The following is a 13,213-nucleotide window of genomic DNA, read 5'->3' as shown; positions in this document are numbered from 1 at the left end:
TGTCCTTGGATTGTGGCCATCATTTAACCATGTGGGCCAAATCATGTCGGTGAAAATAGTTGCTCATGGGGTCCACTGGAGTATATTAGCAAGCTAGAAAATGGAAATTGTGATGGCAAACACCCTCACCTAGACCAGTGGTGGTAGGAAGACAGTAATATTGCCAGGCATTTGCAAGGGAGGGGGCCTAAAACATGTACCAGACATGTTTCTGTGTAAAGATAAAGAAGCAAGAGTTTAAGTCAAGTTTCTCCCCGATTTTAATTTTTTCAAGTGGTTTTGCTTTATCTCGTAAGGGCAGGAATAAATGTCATGTTGCAAATTTCGATCGGAACCATCATCATAAATTATAGGCTATAAGTGCTTTAAAAATACTATTCTTTCAACTAACTAAAGCATAAAAGCACAACCCCACCACTTACATCCTTTCTGCAACAAAAGAGGAAAAAAAAAAGAGAGAGAGAGAGAAGAGGACATCCTTACACATGATCACAAAAAGAAGCCAATGAAGAAAAGGAGGATCACTCTGGGAGAGTGCATTGAATCTAGTAGTTGATGGGATTAGACCTAACTTCCTTACAGATACTTAGAATCAATTTAAAAAGAACTTGGGACCCTCCACAGGCTGCCTTACACGGTCAAATTATGTGAACATTGAAGGAAAGTTGAAGGGAAACACTGCATTTAGATTATGTTTGTTTTTGCGGTGCTACACGGAAACAAACGGATCCGTGTTGTCTGCAACTTAATTAAAAATCTTACCTAGGGTTCACTTGCTCTACAATATACAATAGTAAGACATATAGGTCAAGGGAAAACTAAAGTAAAATCATTATTTCAAGATATAGTATTTTCAGGTCCAACACGCTTAGAAGAGTTGAAGTTTTGGCTCTCTATGTCTTGTCCAAGAGAGTGATCATGTGATAGAGATGGATTGTAAGAATACCATTTTGACCAAAAAAGATAATTAAAGAAGTTGATGAGACTTAGGACAGCTAGTAACCAATAGAAAAGGTCTAGCTTGTCTTTGTTTAGGTCATTGTCACTAAGCCAGCCACCACTAGAAGAGCTAGAGGTAATTTTGTTCACTAGAGAAACAAGGAGGGAGCTCAGGTAGAAGCCAAATGAGTATGAGCAATAAGTCATGGCAGTTAGAAAGGATTGCATCCCTTCCAAGGACTGTTTGTAGAAGAACTCTATAAGACCCACTGCAGTGAACATCTCTGAGAGACCAAAAATGAGAAATTGGGGAGCAATCCAAAATATGGACAACGTTTCCTGATAATCCAGAGCTGAGGTTCTTCTCTTCCTTTCAATTACTGCAGCTGAAACCATGGAAAATGTTGCGATAAAGAGTCCAACGCCAACCCTTTGCAGAGGAGTGATTCCAGAATCTTTCCCGGTGATTCTCCGAGCAAATGGTACAAAGGCAGTTTCATAGAGAGGGACAACAAAGATAAGCATGATGTAAGGGATGGATTGAAGTGAAGCTGGAGGGATTTTGAAGCTTTTTGTGATCCGTGTGTTCATAGCACTTCCTTGTTGAACAGAGAAAGTTTGAAGCTGTGCTAAAATAGTGTTGAAAATTATAGTGCAGGAAAATATGGGAATGACTGAGATAAGTATCTTCACTTGCTCCACTTGGGCCACTGTGCATAATCTCCAGGTACTCTCACTTGCCTCACTTCCATCTTGGACTCTGATACAGGCCTTATCCAGGAACCTGTACTAATTTGAAGAATTCAACTATTAAAAAAAATTACTTGGTTTATATTGTAATAATTTATTAAAAAATAATTTTATAAACATATTTATTTTATGTCATGTCACCTTTATCTTTTCAACATAGAATCTCAATATTTTTTTAACTAAAATATTAGCCAAAAACAATGTAAAAGTCTCTACATGTATAGATCTACTTGATTAGGATAGACACTCAGTATTGTTGCATTGACATGATCAAATTAAAATGAGCAAAATTATCACAAATCAATGAAATTTTGAATTACAATTATAAAATCTTGATTTCATTTTTCGTATCGTACCTGAACTTTTCAGTATGAAGCAAGTTGCTGGCATCAGTTGACGTGGCTGGGACGTGGCTTGACACATTGTTGTGGCAGCCATGAAGCATCTGTGCGTTCGAGGGACAGATTTGCTTTCTTTTTGTTATTGCAGCAACAAAAACCTAATGAAGAGAATAGAAAATTAATCAAAGAATTAAAGGAGAAACAATTGTAGACATATATTGAAAAATTAAAAATAACAAAGCAGGTAGATCATGGGCGGTGGCATATATATGGTGATGCCAACTAGCTTTTTTTAAAAAAAAATTTATTCAGGAATAAAACACAAGGAAAAAACCGAGGCGCAGGATGCGATGATCCTTGAATCAGATGTGTATTAAGGCCATGGTGCATGAAGTCATAACATAGATCACTAAGCTGTATGCCCTTTATATTAAATAAAGCTATTTGTAATATTAAATGTTAAGGATTAATGTTATTTTAATCAGGGAAAGGAAACCAGACATAGCCTTTGATTAGTCAAATTATATGCACTAGTTTAGTTCTATAATCACAAAGATTGAATCTGAACCAAGCAAAGAAACAACAAATAAAACCTGAGCCACAGAAAAATTACAAAAGAGATGTTGAATTATCAGGCAAAAGGAAACTCTGATAGCAATTGGAGAGAAAGAAACTGGTGGATATATAGTTAATCAAAAGTAAAAAAAAAAAAAAAAACTCCACACACACTTTTCTATTTTAAAGCAAAAGGGAGAGGGATGGACTTAGGTTCAGGTTAAGCTTAAATCAAAGGTGGGGAAAGAGTTAAGTAGGAAAAGCAGACTTGCATGCTTTTTGCTCACAACCCAGAGGTAAAAAGCCTTCCTAACTTGTAAAATTAAACATAAAAAGTCTATAAAGCATTCAAAGTTAAAGAAGAAAGGAAAATGAGATTACCTGAGCAAATGGAGTGAAGATACTTCCTTTAGGGGGCTTGTTCCTGTACGAAAATGAACCTGAAATCAAGCAAATCAATCCTACAGCCATGGCAGCAGCAGAGACTCCAAAACCAACATCCATTCCTGAATGGGTTTGGACCCAAACAAGAACTGTTAGGGCAATAAGCTCTCCAATGCAGAAAGCAAAATAGGCTACATTGAAGTAGGTGGAGAGCTTCTTGGATTGCTTGGGGTCTTCCTTCTTGAACTGGTCTGCCCCGTGAGAAATTATGTTCGGTTTTAGACATCCACTTCCTAGAGCGACCAAGTAGAGCGCCAAAAAGAATATCAAAGCCTTGTAGCCCTTGGCTTCCACACAGTCAACTCCATCAGATACCATATCACATCTAGGTGGCCTCAACTGCGGGAGATGGGCTTGAACGGACAATAATATGAAACCCTGTAGCATGGGGGGGGATTAATGGTGGTGAATACTTCGAAGAAGAATGATTGAATATTTTTCATGTTGGAATTTCTTAGCTCCTTCGGGGCCAGAAAACAATTATAGGAAAATAATAAAAAAGAATACAACATGGGGATTCTTCTAAATATTTATGTAAGAATGGAATGACGAGGATTTTCAACTTATGCGGGATGTTCAATAGATTTCTTATTTACGGTAAGATTATTTTGAAGGATAATAAAATATAGGGGCCTCTATATTTCTAGACAGACAAAAGAATCTTAGATAGGCAACTTGTAGATAGTGTTTGAGTTTTAAAAGATTTAGACAGTACAAAATAAAAGATAATGTCGGAAGAAAAAAGGAGTACTTACAGAGAGCTCCACAAACCCAAAGATTAGCATGGTCCAAAAGCTCCCAAGGTAAGAATCTGAGAGGAACCCACCAAGGAGGGATAGGAGGAAGACAGTTCCTACAAAGTTCGTGACTATGTTCGCGGACTTTGACAAAGGAAAGTGCATGTCATTGAACACATATGTAATGAGATTGTTCCCAACAGCAGCAATTCCCATCATCTCAAAAGCCTGAAGCCCTGAATCATAATAGCAAACAATGAAAATGTCACTTTTTTCTAATGAAAATTCTGTCTTGCTTTTATGTATGATTATTGAACTGCTAAAAGAAACTAGAATATACGAACAGTATTAAAATAAAAGACAAGGAATACCACACCGAACCCTATAACAAAATCAATCATATAGCCTTGCCGAAACAAGGTTATATACTGTGGGGGAACCTAAAGACCATTAACCACTTCATAGTTTGTGAAACCTCACTGTTCCTCAATTCTTACAGAGAAACGAGAGAGTTACTAACTAGGCATGCATGGAGACAAGCTCAATATTTTAAAAGATATATAGTGAGGAATTTTTATGATGTGTATAACTATTAACTAAGTACATATATATGCACAAAAATACACACTTAAAGGGAGGGTGAGAGGGGAAGAGAGAGAGGAGAGAGAGAGAGAGAGAGAAACCAAGAACGAAAACAGCGGCAGCCATTCCACCATGCTTAGACTTGCAGATTCTGCCTCTCCAATCAACAGACGTCTCCTCCACAGCACCAGACAAGGAATCTTGTTTAAACTTCATTCTTGTCTTCTCCACACTATTATCCATAGTTAATATTCTGTGTCTTAAAACCTCTCTGTTCTATCTAAAAATTAGTGATCTTTATATATCAATATACCTTGTCTATTAGACACAAGAAAGAAAGACACTACTTGACAAACTCCAAATCCAAGAAAAAAAATACTATAATATTATGCTGAAATCAATAAAAGCTTTTAACTTATCTTCAAAGGGACTGCTTTTATGATTTTGAGACAAGCTAAGAAGATGGTTAGCCCCCATATTTATAATGTTATCCTTCATTTCCTCGCTGCCGATTTTTTTTCTCTTATCAGCACTCCTCGTCAACAGACTCACTTGCTAGTACTGCACTATAGTGGCATGGTCCCATGATTTGCTCAAAAACTTAGCTAAGCAAGAAGCCCCCCACAAACAATCCACAGTAACTAGCTAAGCATGTAAACTAAAGTCTAGAAATTTCTTTCCACTAACCGTAGATTGGTGTGAAATTATCCGGGTACAATGGACCGTACATGTAGCCAAATACAAGCCAGACGCTCGTGAATCATTGCCAATGTAGTTAGTATGTCATCTCTTGAAGTGGCATATATGGGCCATATTTACCACCCAAGTGGAGCATTAGTTCCACTTACTTTGTGCTCTCTAATTGTGTTTTAAGAGAGTATGCCCGGCCATTTATATATTTTCAAGGTTTCAATTTGTGTCTATGAAATTTTCTTGATATTGAGGTCCAAAATCGAATGATATCTTATGGGTGCTCATTTACAGTAGCTAATAAAATTATCTCAACTTGCGTGTTTACTTATTTATTATTTGTCAGAAATTCATTGTGTTTGCTTCTGTTTCACAAATAGTGAATCTGAATTCCAATTTTTAAAGTGGTGCAAATGTGCAAGTAAATTATGAATGCATTGAATTTTTTCAGGTAAAAGTTGTGAACGACAAAAAGTTATTAATATAAAATGGATTTCATTCTTTGTTGAGTAAAATATCAAGTTTACACGCAACACTACCATAAAATTATCTAACACTAATTTCAGGGATTGATTTGCAATAATAGTTGTAAAGTTATACTTGAAATAGAGATCTTGCAATATCCAGGAAGCTTTCTGGTACTCGGTTGAACTTGGTTTTGTGAAATAAAATATATTTTGGCTAATTTAAAACAATTTAGTATTAAGGGATCAAAATTGAATATAAAACAAATATAAGGATTGAGATAAGCAGGGAGGACAACTAGGTTGGCACGTATAGGAAGCTTCCACCGTCTTTAGACAGTAGACAAACACTAGCTTATAAGGTAGAATTGGAAGCGCCTAGTCACCCTTTCTAATGGTTAGACGTGTGTATACGACATCGTGACAGTTTGATTCCAATAAAAAAAAATTTCTCCTCCCTCTTTTCTTCCTTAGCTTGCTTGCTTGTAAAATTTAAAAGGTGTCATGTTATTTGTTAATTATATCAAATTTGATCCTTATTCTTTTATTTTTTAAAAAAAAATCCATTCATTTGCAATTGATTTCATTTGATTTTTACATCAAATTTGATCCTCATTCATTTAGTAGCTATTTTTTTTGTTCTTTTATTAATTGATTTCTTTTTCAATTTCATCTCAAAGCATTTTGTTTCATTTTATTTTTATGTCAAATTTGGTCTTTATTCTTTTAATAGCTATCCTTTTAGATCTTTTTTTTTAAAAAAATTCATTTCATCCTTCAAAATTAGGTTGGTTAGAAATTAGATTTCGTAATTTTTTTGTTGCGGTGATTTTAGTCTCATGTCATGGGTATGAAATATTAACCTGAATTGACATCAATCTTTTTTTAATCTTTTTTTACATCATTGTTTTTGTTATTTTATCCTTCAACATTGAGTTTGTTGAAGATTGAGATTCATGATTTTTATTTTTTTTGCTTTTCGTTTTATAATGTTATCTCAGTCTCATTATCTAGATCGTGTGTCCGACAAGTTTGTCTAAGTTAGCTCAAATCTTTTTTTTAGGTTATTTTTCAACATTCAATATTTTCCAACTCCATGTTTCAACATTTTTTATATATATAATTGAGCTTCAAATATTTTGTCGTTTTGCCTTATATAGGTTGTTCCATAGGTTTTACGAACTTATCTAGGTTTGGTAGTGTTTAATTTTTTTAAAGATCATTTTGTTGTCTTGTTTTTTTTTTCATTCTTTTTATATTTAGATTTTTTAGAATTAGGAATCTTTCTATTTTTTTTAATGTTAATTCGGGTTGGTTTTCTTTGTCATTTTTATCATGCTTTAATATTGAGTTTTTTTTTTAATTGAGCTTATGATTTTTTTCTTTTTCTATGTATCATTCATTATTACATATTCTTTGTAAATTTGGTCTATTTAGTGTTGATATTTTTTTTATCATATAATAAATTAATGGAATCATTTTATTGAGCCCAATGAGATTTATGACTTAAATTGTATATTTTTTTTATTTGTTTAAAATACCCTAGCAGCCCCCGGACTCATCCTTTTTTTTTTTTTTTTGGTCTTTAAGAAATTCAAAAATTCAGCTTAACTCCTGACGAATCGCCGTGACACCTATTTATGAAACATGGCGTAGAGGATAATATGGGCACCAGGCATGCAACAAGGAGCATCTATATATATATATAATGAACATGAGTTGGATGTAGGAGCCTAATCAATCCACTGTAATATATATGAAACTGAAGGTTCAATATTAGAAAAGAAATTTCCAAGATTGATTTGACAAAACATTGAACTTGAGACTGCATCACATGATTTTCTTCCGACCATGTTTTGTTTTATATGGAGTGACTCTATTTGAACTCATAACTTCCCCAACCGAGTATCTTTATTTGAGGGTTTATTTGTGGGGTATAATTTAATTAATTAGATTATAGATTTGTTTTATAAATTTAAAGATTTATATAATTATTAATTTTAGAGTATGTAGAATTAGTCGAGTTGCATATCAGACATCCATATTAATAAAGAAATATATCTTTATTTAATAATATTAATGATAATAATAGGCTTAAGTATTTATGATGCTGGTACAGTAGTTATTGATTATAAACCAAATTTGATAGATATTGAACCGTAATTGAATTTTTGTTTAGATAATTATTTTACTTATATATATATATTATTTAACTTGAAATTCCATTCAAATATATCTCTATATATATTAGTTTTTTAATAATAAATAACAATCCTAAAATAAATATAAATATTAAGCTAGAATCGTTTCAAAAAAATTAATTTTTGTATAAATAATTACTTTACTTAATATGTAATGAATAAAATATGAATATTAAACGAATCCAAACTTATTGTCATATATATATGTTTAATATCTATATTTATTCTAGGATTATTATTTATTACTAAAAAAATAATATATATATATATATTATTTTTTTAATAATAAATAATAATCCTAGAATAAATATAGATATTAAACCCAATCAATTCAAATAGATGAGTTTTTATATAAATAATTACTTTACATTACATGGTATGTAAGAAATAAGATATGAATTATCACACTTGATTTGAAATCTAATCCAAACTTATCTCTCGATATATCTAAAGTCTTGTTCAGCATCCAACACACGACACCTGTCCAGAAAGGGTATGATGATGGGTCAACCTTTGATTCCTAAAAATTCTTTTGTGGACTCCTTTAGCGAAGAAGTAATCTGTCCCCTCGTTAGTATTGTATTCCAGAAGAGATTGCACCTCTCTTTTTTTATTTTTCTTTTCTTTTCTTTTGAGATGGGGATGCACAGATTCGCCATAATTGTAGCCAATAATAAAATAAAATTAACTTTGAAAGGTATAATTTAATTAGTTAAATTTTAAATTTATGTTTTAAAAATTAGTTCAGGTGTTATAAATTTTAAAGTTTTTAAATTTTAATTTAATTATTAATTTCAAAGTCTTGAAAAATTAATCGATATATATATATATATATATATATATAATATATAATCTGGATCGGACAACTAACAACTAACTTAAAAAAAAAAGTGATGCATCAGCTGGGATAACATATGTGTTGTGGTAGCAAAGGAAATTTTTTTAAATTTAAAATAAATATTTAAATCAACTTGTATATAACCCAACTAAAATATATTGTCCAAGGGTGTTGCTGTGTTTATATAAGATGTCTCTATAATGTGTACAACTGTATTCCAAAGGCCGGAAGATATGGCTTTCAAAATACGGACTAAAGTCACACGCAACGTGGCAAAATCCCATGTGTGTATATATATATATATATATATCAAATACTTTTCTAACTTCTTACTTGTAATAGTTATTTATTTAAATATCTTCTTACAACTTTGATGAAAAATTCCATGTGTGTATATACTATGTATGTATGTATGTAAGTATATTGTAAAATTCATAAATTCATAATTTGTAAAATTCTTACAATGCTAGGTATAGAAATCTAAGATCAATAGGTGAAAAGCAACTCATTTCACCATAGAAAGAGAAAATACAAATTACAACAATGGAGGAGAAGAAACACCTCTCTCTTCTCTCAATACCTCTGTAATTCTTTCTTACACTCTCATTCTCCATACTGCTGTGCTGTTTATTTTCTACCCTTACAATTAAGCTCTCTATTTCTAGGTGAAAATGAGGAACAAGCCACCCATGTTTTTAGTAAATAATGGCAGCCACCTCCTCTGCATTTCCAGCAGATTAATTTCTAGCTATCATGGCTACCATCTTCGACATCTTTATACAACCATCTTTGATCTTCGCTTTCATTTATGACTTGGCTTTCTATGCAACCATGCATGCATCCTTTTACTTGAGCCGATTATATCCACACTCTTAACAATATCCTGCTGTAGACAAATGACAAACTCCCACTTGATTTGAGTGGTTCGTCTTCCAAGCTCATGTTCGAGTGATATATGACAATCTTTACAACGATGTCTCTCTTATGAGTCTGGCTTATTTGAATATAACTTTAATTCTGAGAAACGAGTGTTCAATTTTATCAGGAGCTCGCTGATCTTACAAGAACCTACTCATCCAGGAGTCTGTGTGCCTGCCCTCTACTCCAACATAAGTGTCGTGACTTGCTCCTCCACGAGTCAACACCGTTCTTCATCAAAAAGTCCAACTAGCTTTCCATTGTTATCATGGGGCAACCCATGAAAGTCAATATGCACTTCTCTTCATACCGTTGAGTGTTAAAATTCATTCAAGAGCTCATCATTTCAAGAACTCACACAAGATTCTACGCACTCAATAGCCTATGCATGCCCTCTGCTCCTACCTAAGAGCCTATCATACTACTTTATAAGTCTCTTCACTTTATCATTAGGACAACATCCATGAAAGTCAATCGGCTTTTATCTCCATACTCGTCTTAGCCAATACTAAATACTTGGCTAGGCAATCACTTGTCGTATCCACTTGTGTTTAGCGGTAACATCGACTCAGTAAATATTTGTACTTAGGCTCTCACTCAGGCCTCAAAATATGGCATGTTTTAATTTCTCAATTAACGTGTACCACTTATTTTTCAACATCATCTCTTACCTGGGTCTCAAAATTTGGCACACGTTACTCTTTTTTTTCTTCAATTAATGTGTCCCACCACTTCTTCTTCTTCTTCTTCTTCCTCTTCAACATCATTTGTCAGTTGATCCACCATCAATAAAATACCCTAAAATTAGCTCAACAATTAGACACACAATTGCATCAAGAATGATCCAATTATCTGAAAATGAGTTTAAAATCATCTGAATACCATTTCAAGCGGCTCTAATTTATGGCCTAATGGATGACCCATATTAAACAACAAATCTTGTTGTATGTAGGATTAACCATACCGGATCTCTACCCTCAGCTTGCATGGTGGCCCGACTCAGCTCAACTTCCTCTGCATTTCTTTATAGAGAGTGTAGGAAGATGTGGCTTCATTCGTGCTCTGTTTTGGGTGTAGTTTTCATATATAGATGAAAATGCTTACCCTAATGGTACTCCATTTGTAATTGTTAGGGTGAGATGTTTGATTGTCAACGATTATTTGGCAATAGAAATGGAAGGAAAGATTTACTTTAATGGGATTGAAGGTTTCAACTTGAAGGGAAATGGCTAAAGCATTGTTAAAGGATTAGTTTAGCATTTTGAAGAAATAGGAGAAATGACTCGATGTAGAGGATCGATATTCAAGACTGTCCTTAATTATATTTTAATTATGCCATTAATTCATTGATAAAATGATATTTCTTCAATATATCCTTTTAACTATGATTTTCATTCGAATTAATAGAAAAAGTTGAGTGGCTTCTGCATTGCATCACTTTAGTACTGTCAGATGAAGAAAATAAAAGTAATTATAGCCTGTTAGATAATTATTACTTTAACCATAGAAATACAAGGACACTTATTAGAAATACAAGGACAGTTAAGTAATTTCCTCATAAATATTCGGAATTATGATTACATAGTGTACGTTCGAGAGAAAATGAGGGAGGAAAAAAGAGGGCATTTTAGTTCTTTTATTTGAATAAGAGTGGAGAGTGCAGGGAAGGAGAGTGGAGAAAAAAATCAATTATTTTTTTATTTAAAACATGAATAAAAGTTTATATATATATATATATATATATATATATATATATATATATATATATTATTTTGTTGATTTTCTCTTCTATTTCTTTGTAAAAGGAAGCGATTGAGAAATGGGGGTCAACATTGATGTATGAATTTGTTTATGCAAAATTTAGTTTTAAAATACATTTTACTTAAAAAATATTAAGTGAAATGTTTTGTGTACTTTTTAATTATTTAATATATTTTTTGAGTATTTTTTTAAGACACATTTTGATATGTTAATATTAAAAATATTTTTTAAAAAATATTATTTTTAATATATTTTTTAAAAAAACATATTTTAAATTACAATTATTATCAAACTCCCGACCACCCGAATGTAACCATCATATCCTTTCCCTTGAGGAGTGAACCTATCCAATATTTGTCATTTTACGTTACAGTCATGGACCAACCTACTGACATAAAGCCTGTAAATGCTTTTTAGGTATAATGTTTGGATAGGGCAAGCACAGCATATATAGTACTAGGCAACAAATTAATGTGCGACTACTGTAAACAACAGTAGCCTTCAATCAGTGACGTGCCAAGACTCGTCCACCTGTAAGAAGCCACGTAGAGGCTGTCATTGTGGAAAATCAAGCCTCCGTTCTTTTTAACAAAGCCACGACAGTTCATGGGATAGTGGCAAACATTGAATAGGTAGTTGTCGTGAACACCGGGTGTGGTGGCCGTTATACTCGCCGTTTTGAACGCCACTTCTTGGCCCTGTCCCTGAGGCCTATGCAAAAGCATCTGTATAGGTCATAACCCGTAGGGTGCCTCGTGGTGGTATATCCTTCGATTTAATTATATTCCACAGAGCTAGACAGCGACCGATTTGTTTTTTTACAATTAAATCTCAAGATATTTTACACATTATTACAAAAAGTATAATTATTTTTAGTGAGAATATATTTCCAATAAAATAAAAATAAAATGTTTAGACTTTTTGGAATTAGATCTATATATAATTTGCAACTATCTCTCTTTTTTCTTGCAACACCATTTTTTATATATAAAAAAAAATTGTTGCAAATTTGCAGTAAAAATTTGAGTTTTTAGTATTAGTGTTATGAAATCGTAAAAAGTACATACTTACCCAATTCTATTTATTTTCTATATTAAATATATACATAATTATTTACACTTTTTATGTACAATAATGAATATTTTACCTTGTTATATATAGGCTATTTATGATATATATGAATTATGTAAATAAGTTAATTCTTATAGGACTTTAAAGTTGAAATAAATATGTGTATAAAAACTATACTAAATTAATATGATATTCCATCTATAATATAATAATATGGATTTTCATTTTAATGTAGCTACTAAAAGATTTATAATAAATTTATGTTCTTTATCATCATTTTAATTTAAGGAATGCAACAATATATCTATTTACAAAAGAACTTCATTGTTTATCATCAAATATTTTAATTGTTTTATTTTACGGTATCACATAACACAATTAATTAAGTATGAGGTAATATATCTTATTTTAATGAAAAAAATAGAATTGTGTTAGGAGAAAGAATAGAAAAAAATATAGATAAAAAGATACTAGTTGTGAAGGATAACCAGCTGAGCACAAGAGTTTCTTTAGCTTTGAAATGGTAGAAATTTGTGGAGATAAAATCTTGCAAAAAAGAGTAAAAGGGATAACAACTATTGAGTGAAGCTTCAAATGCATAAACCTTCTTTAAATTAGTAGTTGATGTTTATAAGACACACTTATAATTTTTCCTTTTATATTTTAATGATGTTTTGAACTTATTTTGGTATTACATTGTGTTGAGATAGGATTTTGACGAATGCATAAAAATAATGTTTTTCTTAGCTCAATCTTAATTTGAGTGTGTTATTAATGTTACAGGATGCAAAAAAAAATATGTTTGTGATTGTATTTTTTTTGGAATGAAGTGGTTTTGGAACCTATCAAAAATGGTAGTGCACTTTTGATGTTTGCTTTGATACATGTTCTTAGTTTATGGGTTTGTGTGAGTTCTATTGAA

At 32.1% G+C, this 13,213-nt stretch overlaps 1 protein-coding gene across 1 annotated transcript; it reads right to left on the bottom strand.

Moving 5' to 3' along the window:
- Positions 1 to 506: 506 nt before the first annotated feature.
- LOC133668180 (protein NRT1/ PTR FAMILY 4.4-like) lies at positions 507 to 4,806 on the bottom strand. The gene is made up of 5 exons (XM_062087925.1): positions 4,450 to 4,806; positions 3,785 to 4,002; positions 2,967 to 3,407; positions 2,046 to 2,188; positions 507 to 1,723 (listed from the first exon to the last, which is right to left on the bottom strand). Exons 1-5 carry the CDS (start codon positions 4,589 to 4,591, stop codon positions 838 to 840), a joined length of 1,830 nt encoding a protein of 609 aa, XP_061943909.1. The 5' UTR covers positions 4,592 to 4,806; the 3' UTR covers positions 507 to 837.
- Between the last annotated feature and the right edge of the window lie 8,407 nt (positions 4,807 to 13,213).

Source organism: Populus nigra, chromosome 11 (genome assembly GCF_951802175.1).
Source record: "Populus nigra chromosome 11, ddPopNigr1.1, whole genome shotgun sequence".
Lineage (NCBI taxonomy): Eukaryota > Viridiplantae > Streptophyta > Magnoliopsida > Malpighiales > Salicaceae > Populus > Populus nigra.
This window is presented reverse-complemented; position numbering and strand designations above follow the sequence as displayed.

Bases quoted from the DNA above. Each gene is read 5' to 3' on its own strand.
- LOC133668180 (XM_062087925.1), bottom strand. From the start codon at position 4,591: ATGGATAATAGTGTGGAGAAGACAAGAATGAAGTTTAAACAAGATTCC. The intron at 4,003-4,449 runs GTTTCTCTCTCT...ATTATGATTCAG, and splicing joins TGCCGCTGTTTTCGTTCTTG to GGCTTCAGGCTTTTGAGATG. The intron at 3,408-3,784 runs GTAAGTACTCCT...CCCATGCTACAG, and splicing joins TTGGGTTTGTGGAGCTCTCT to GGTTTCATATTATTGTCCGT.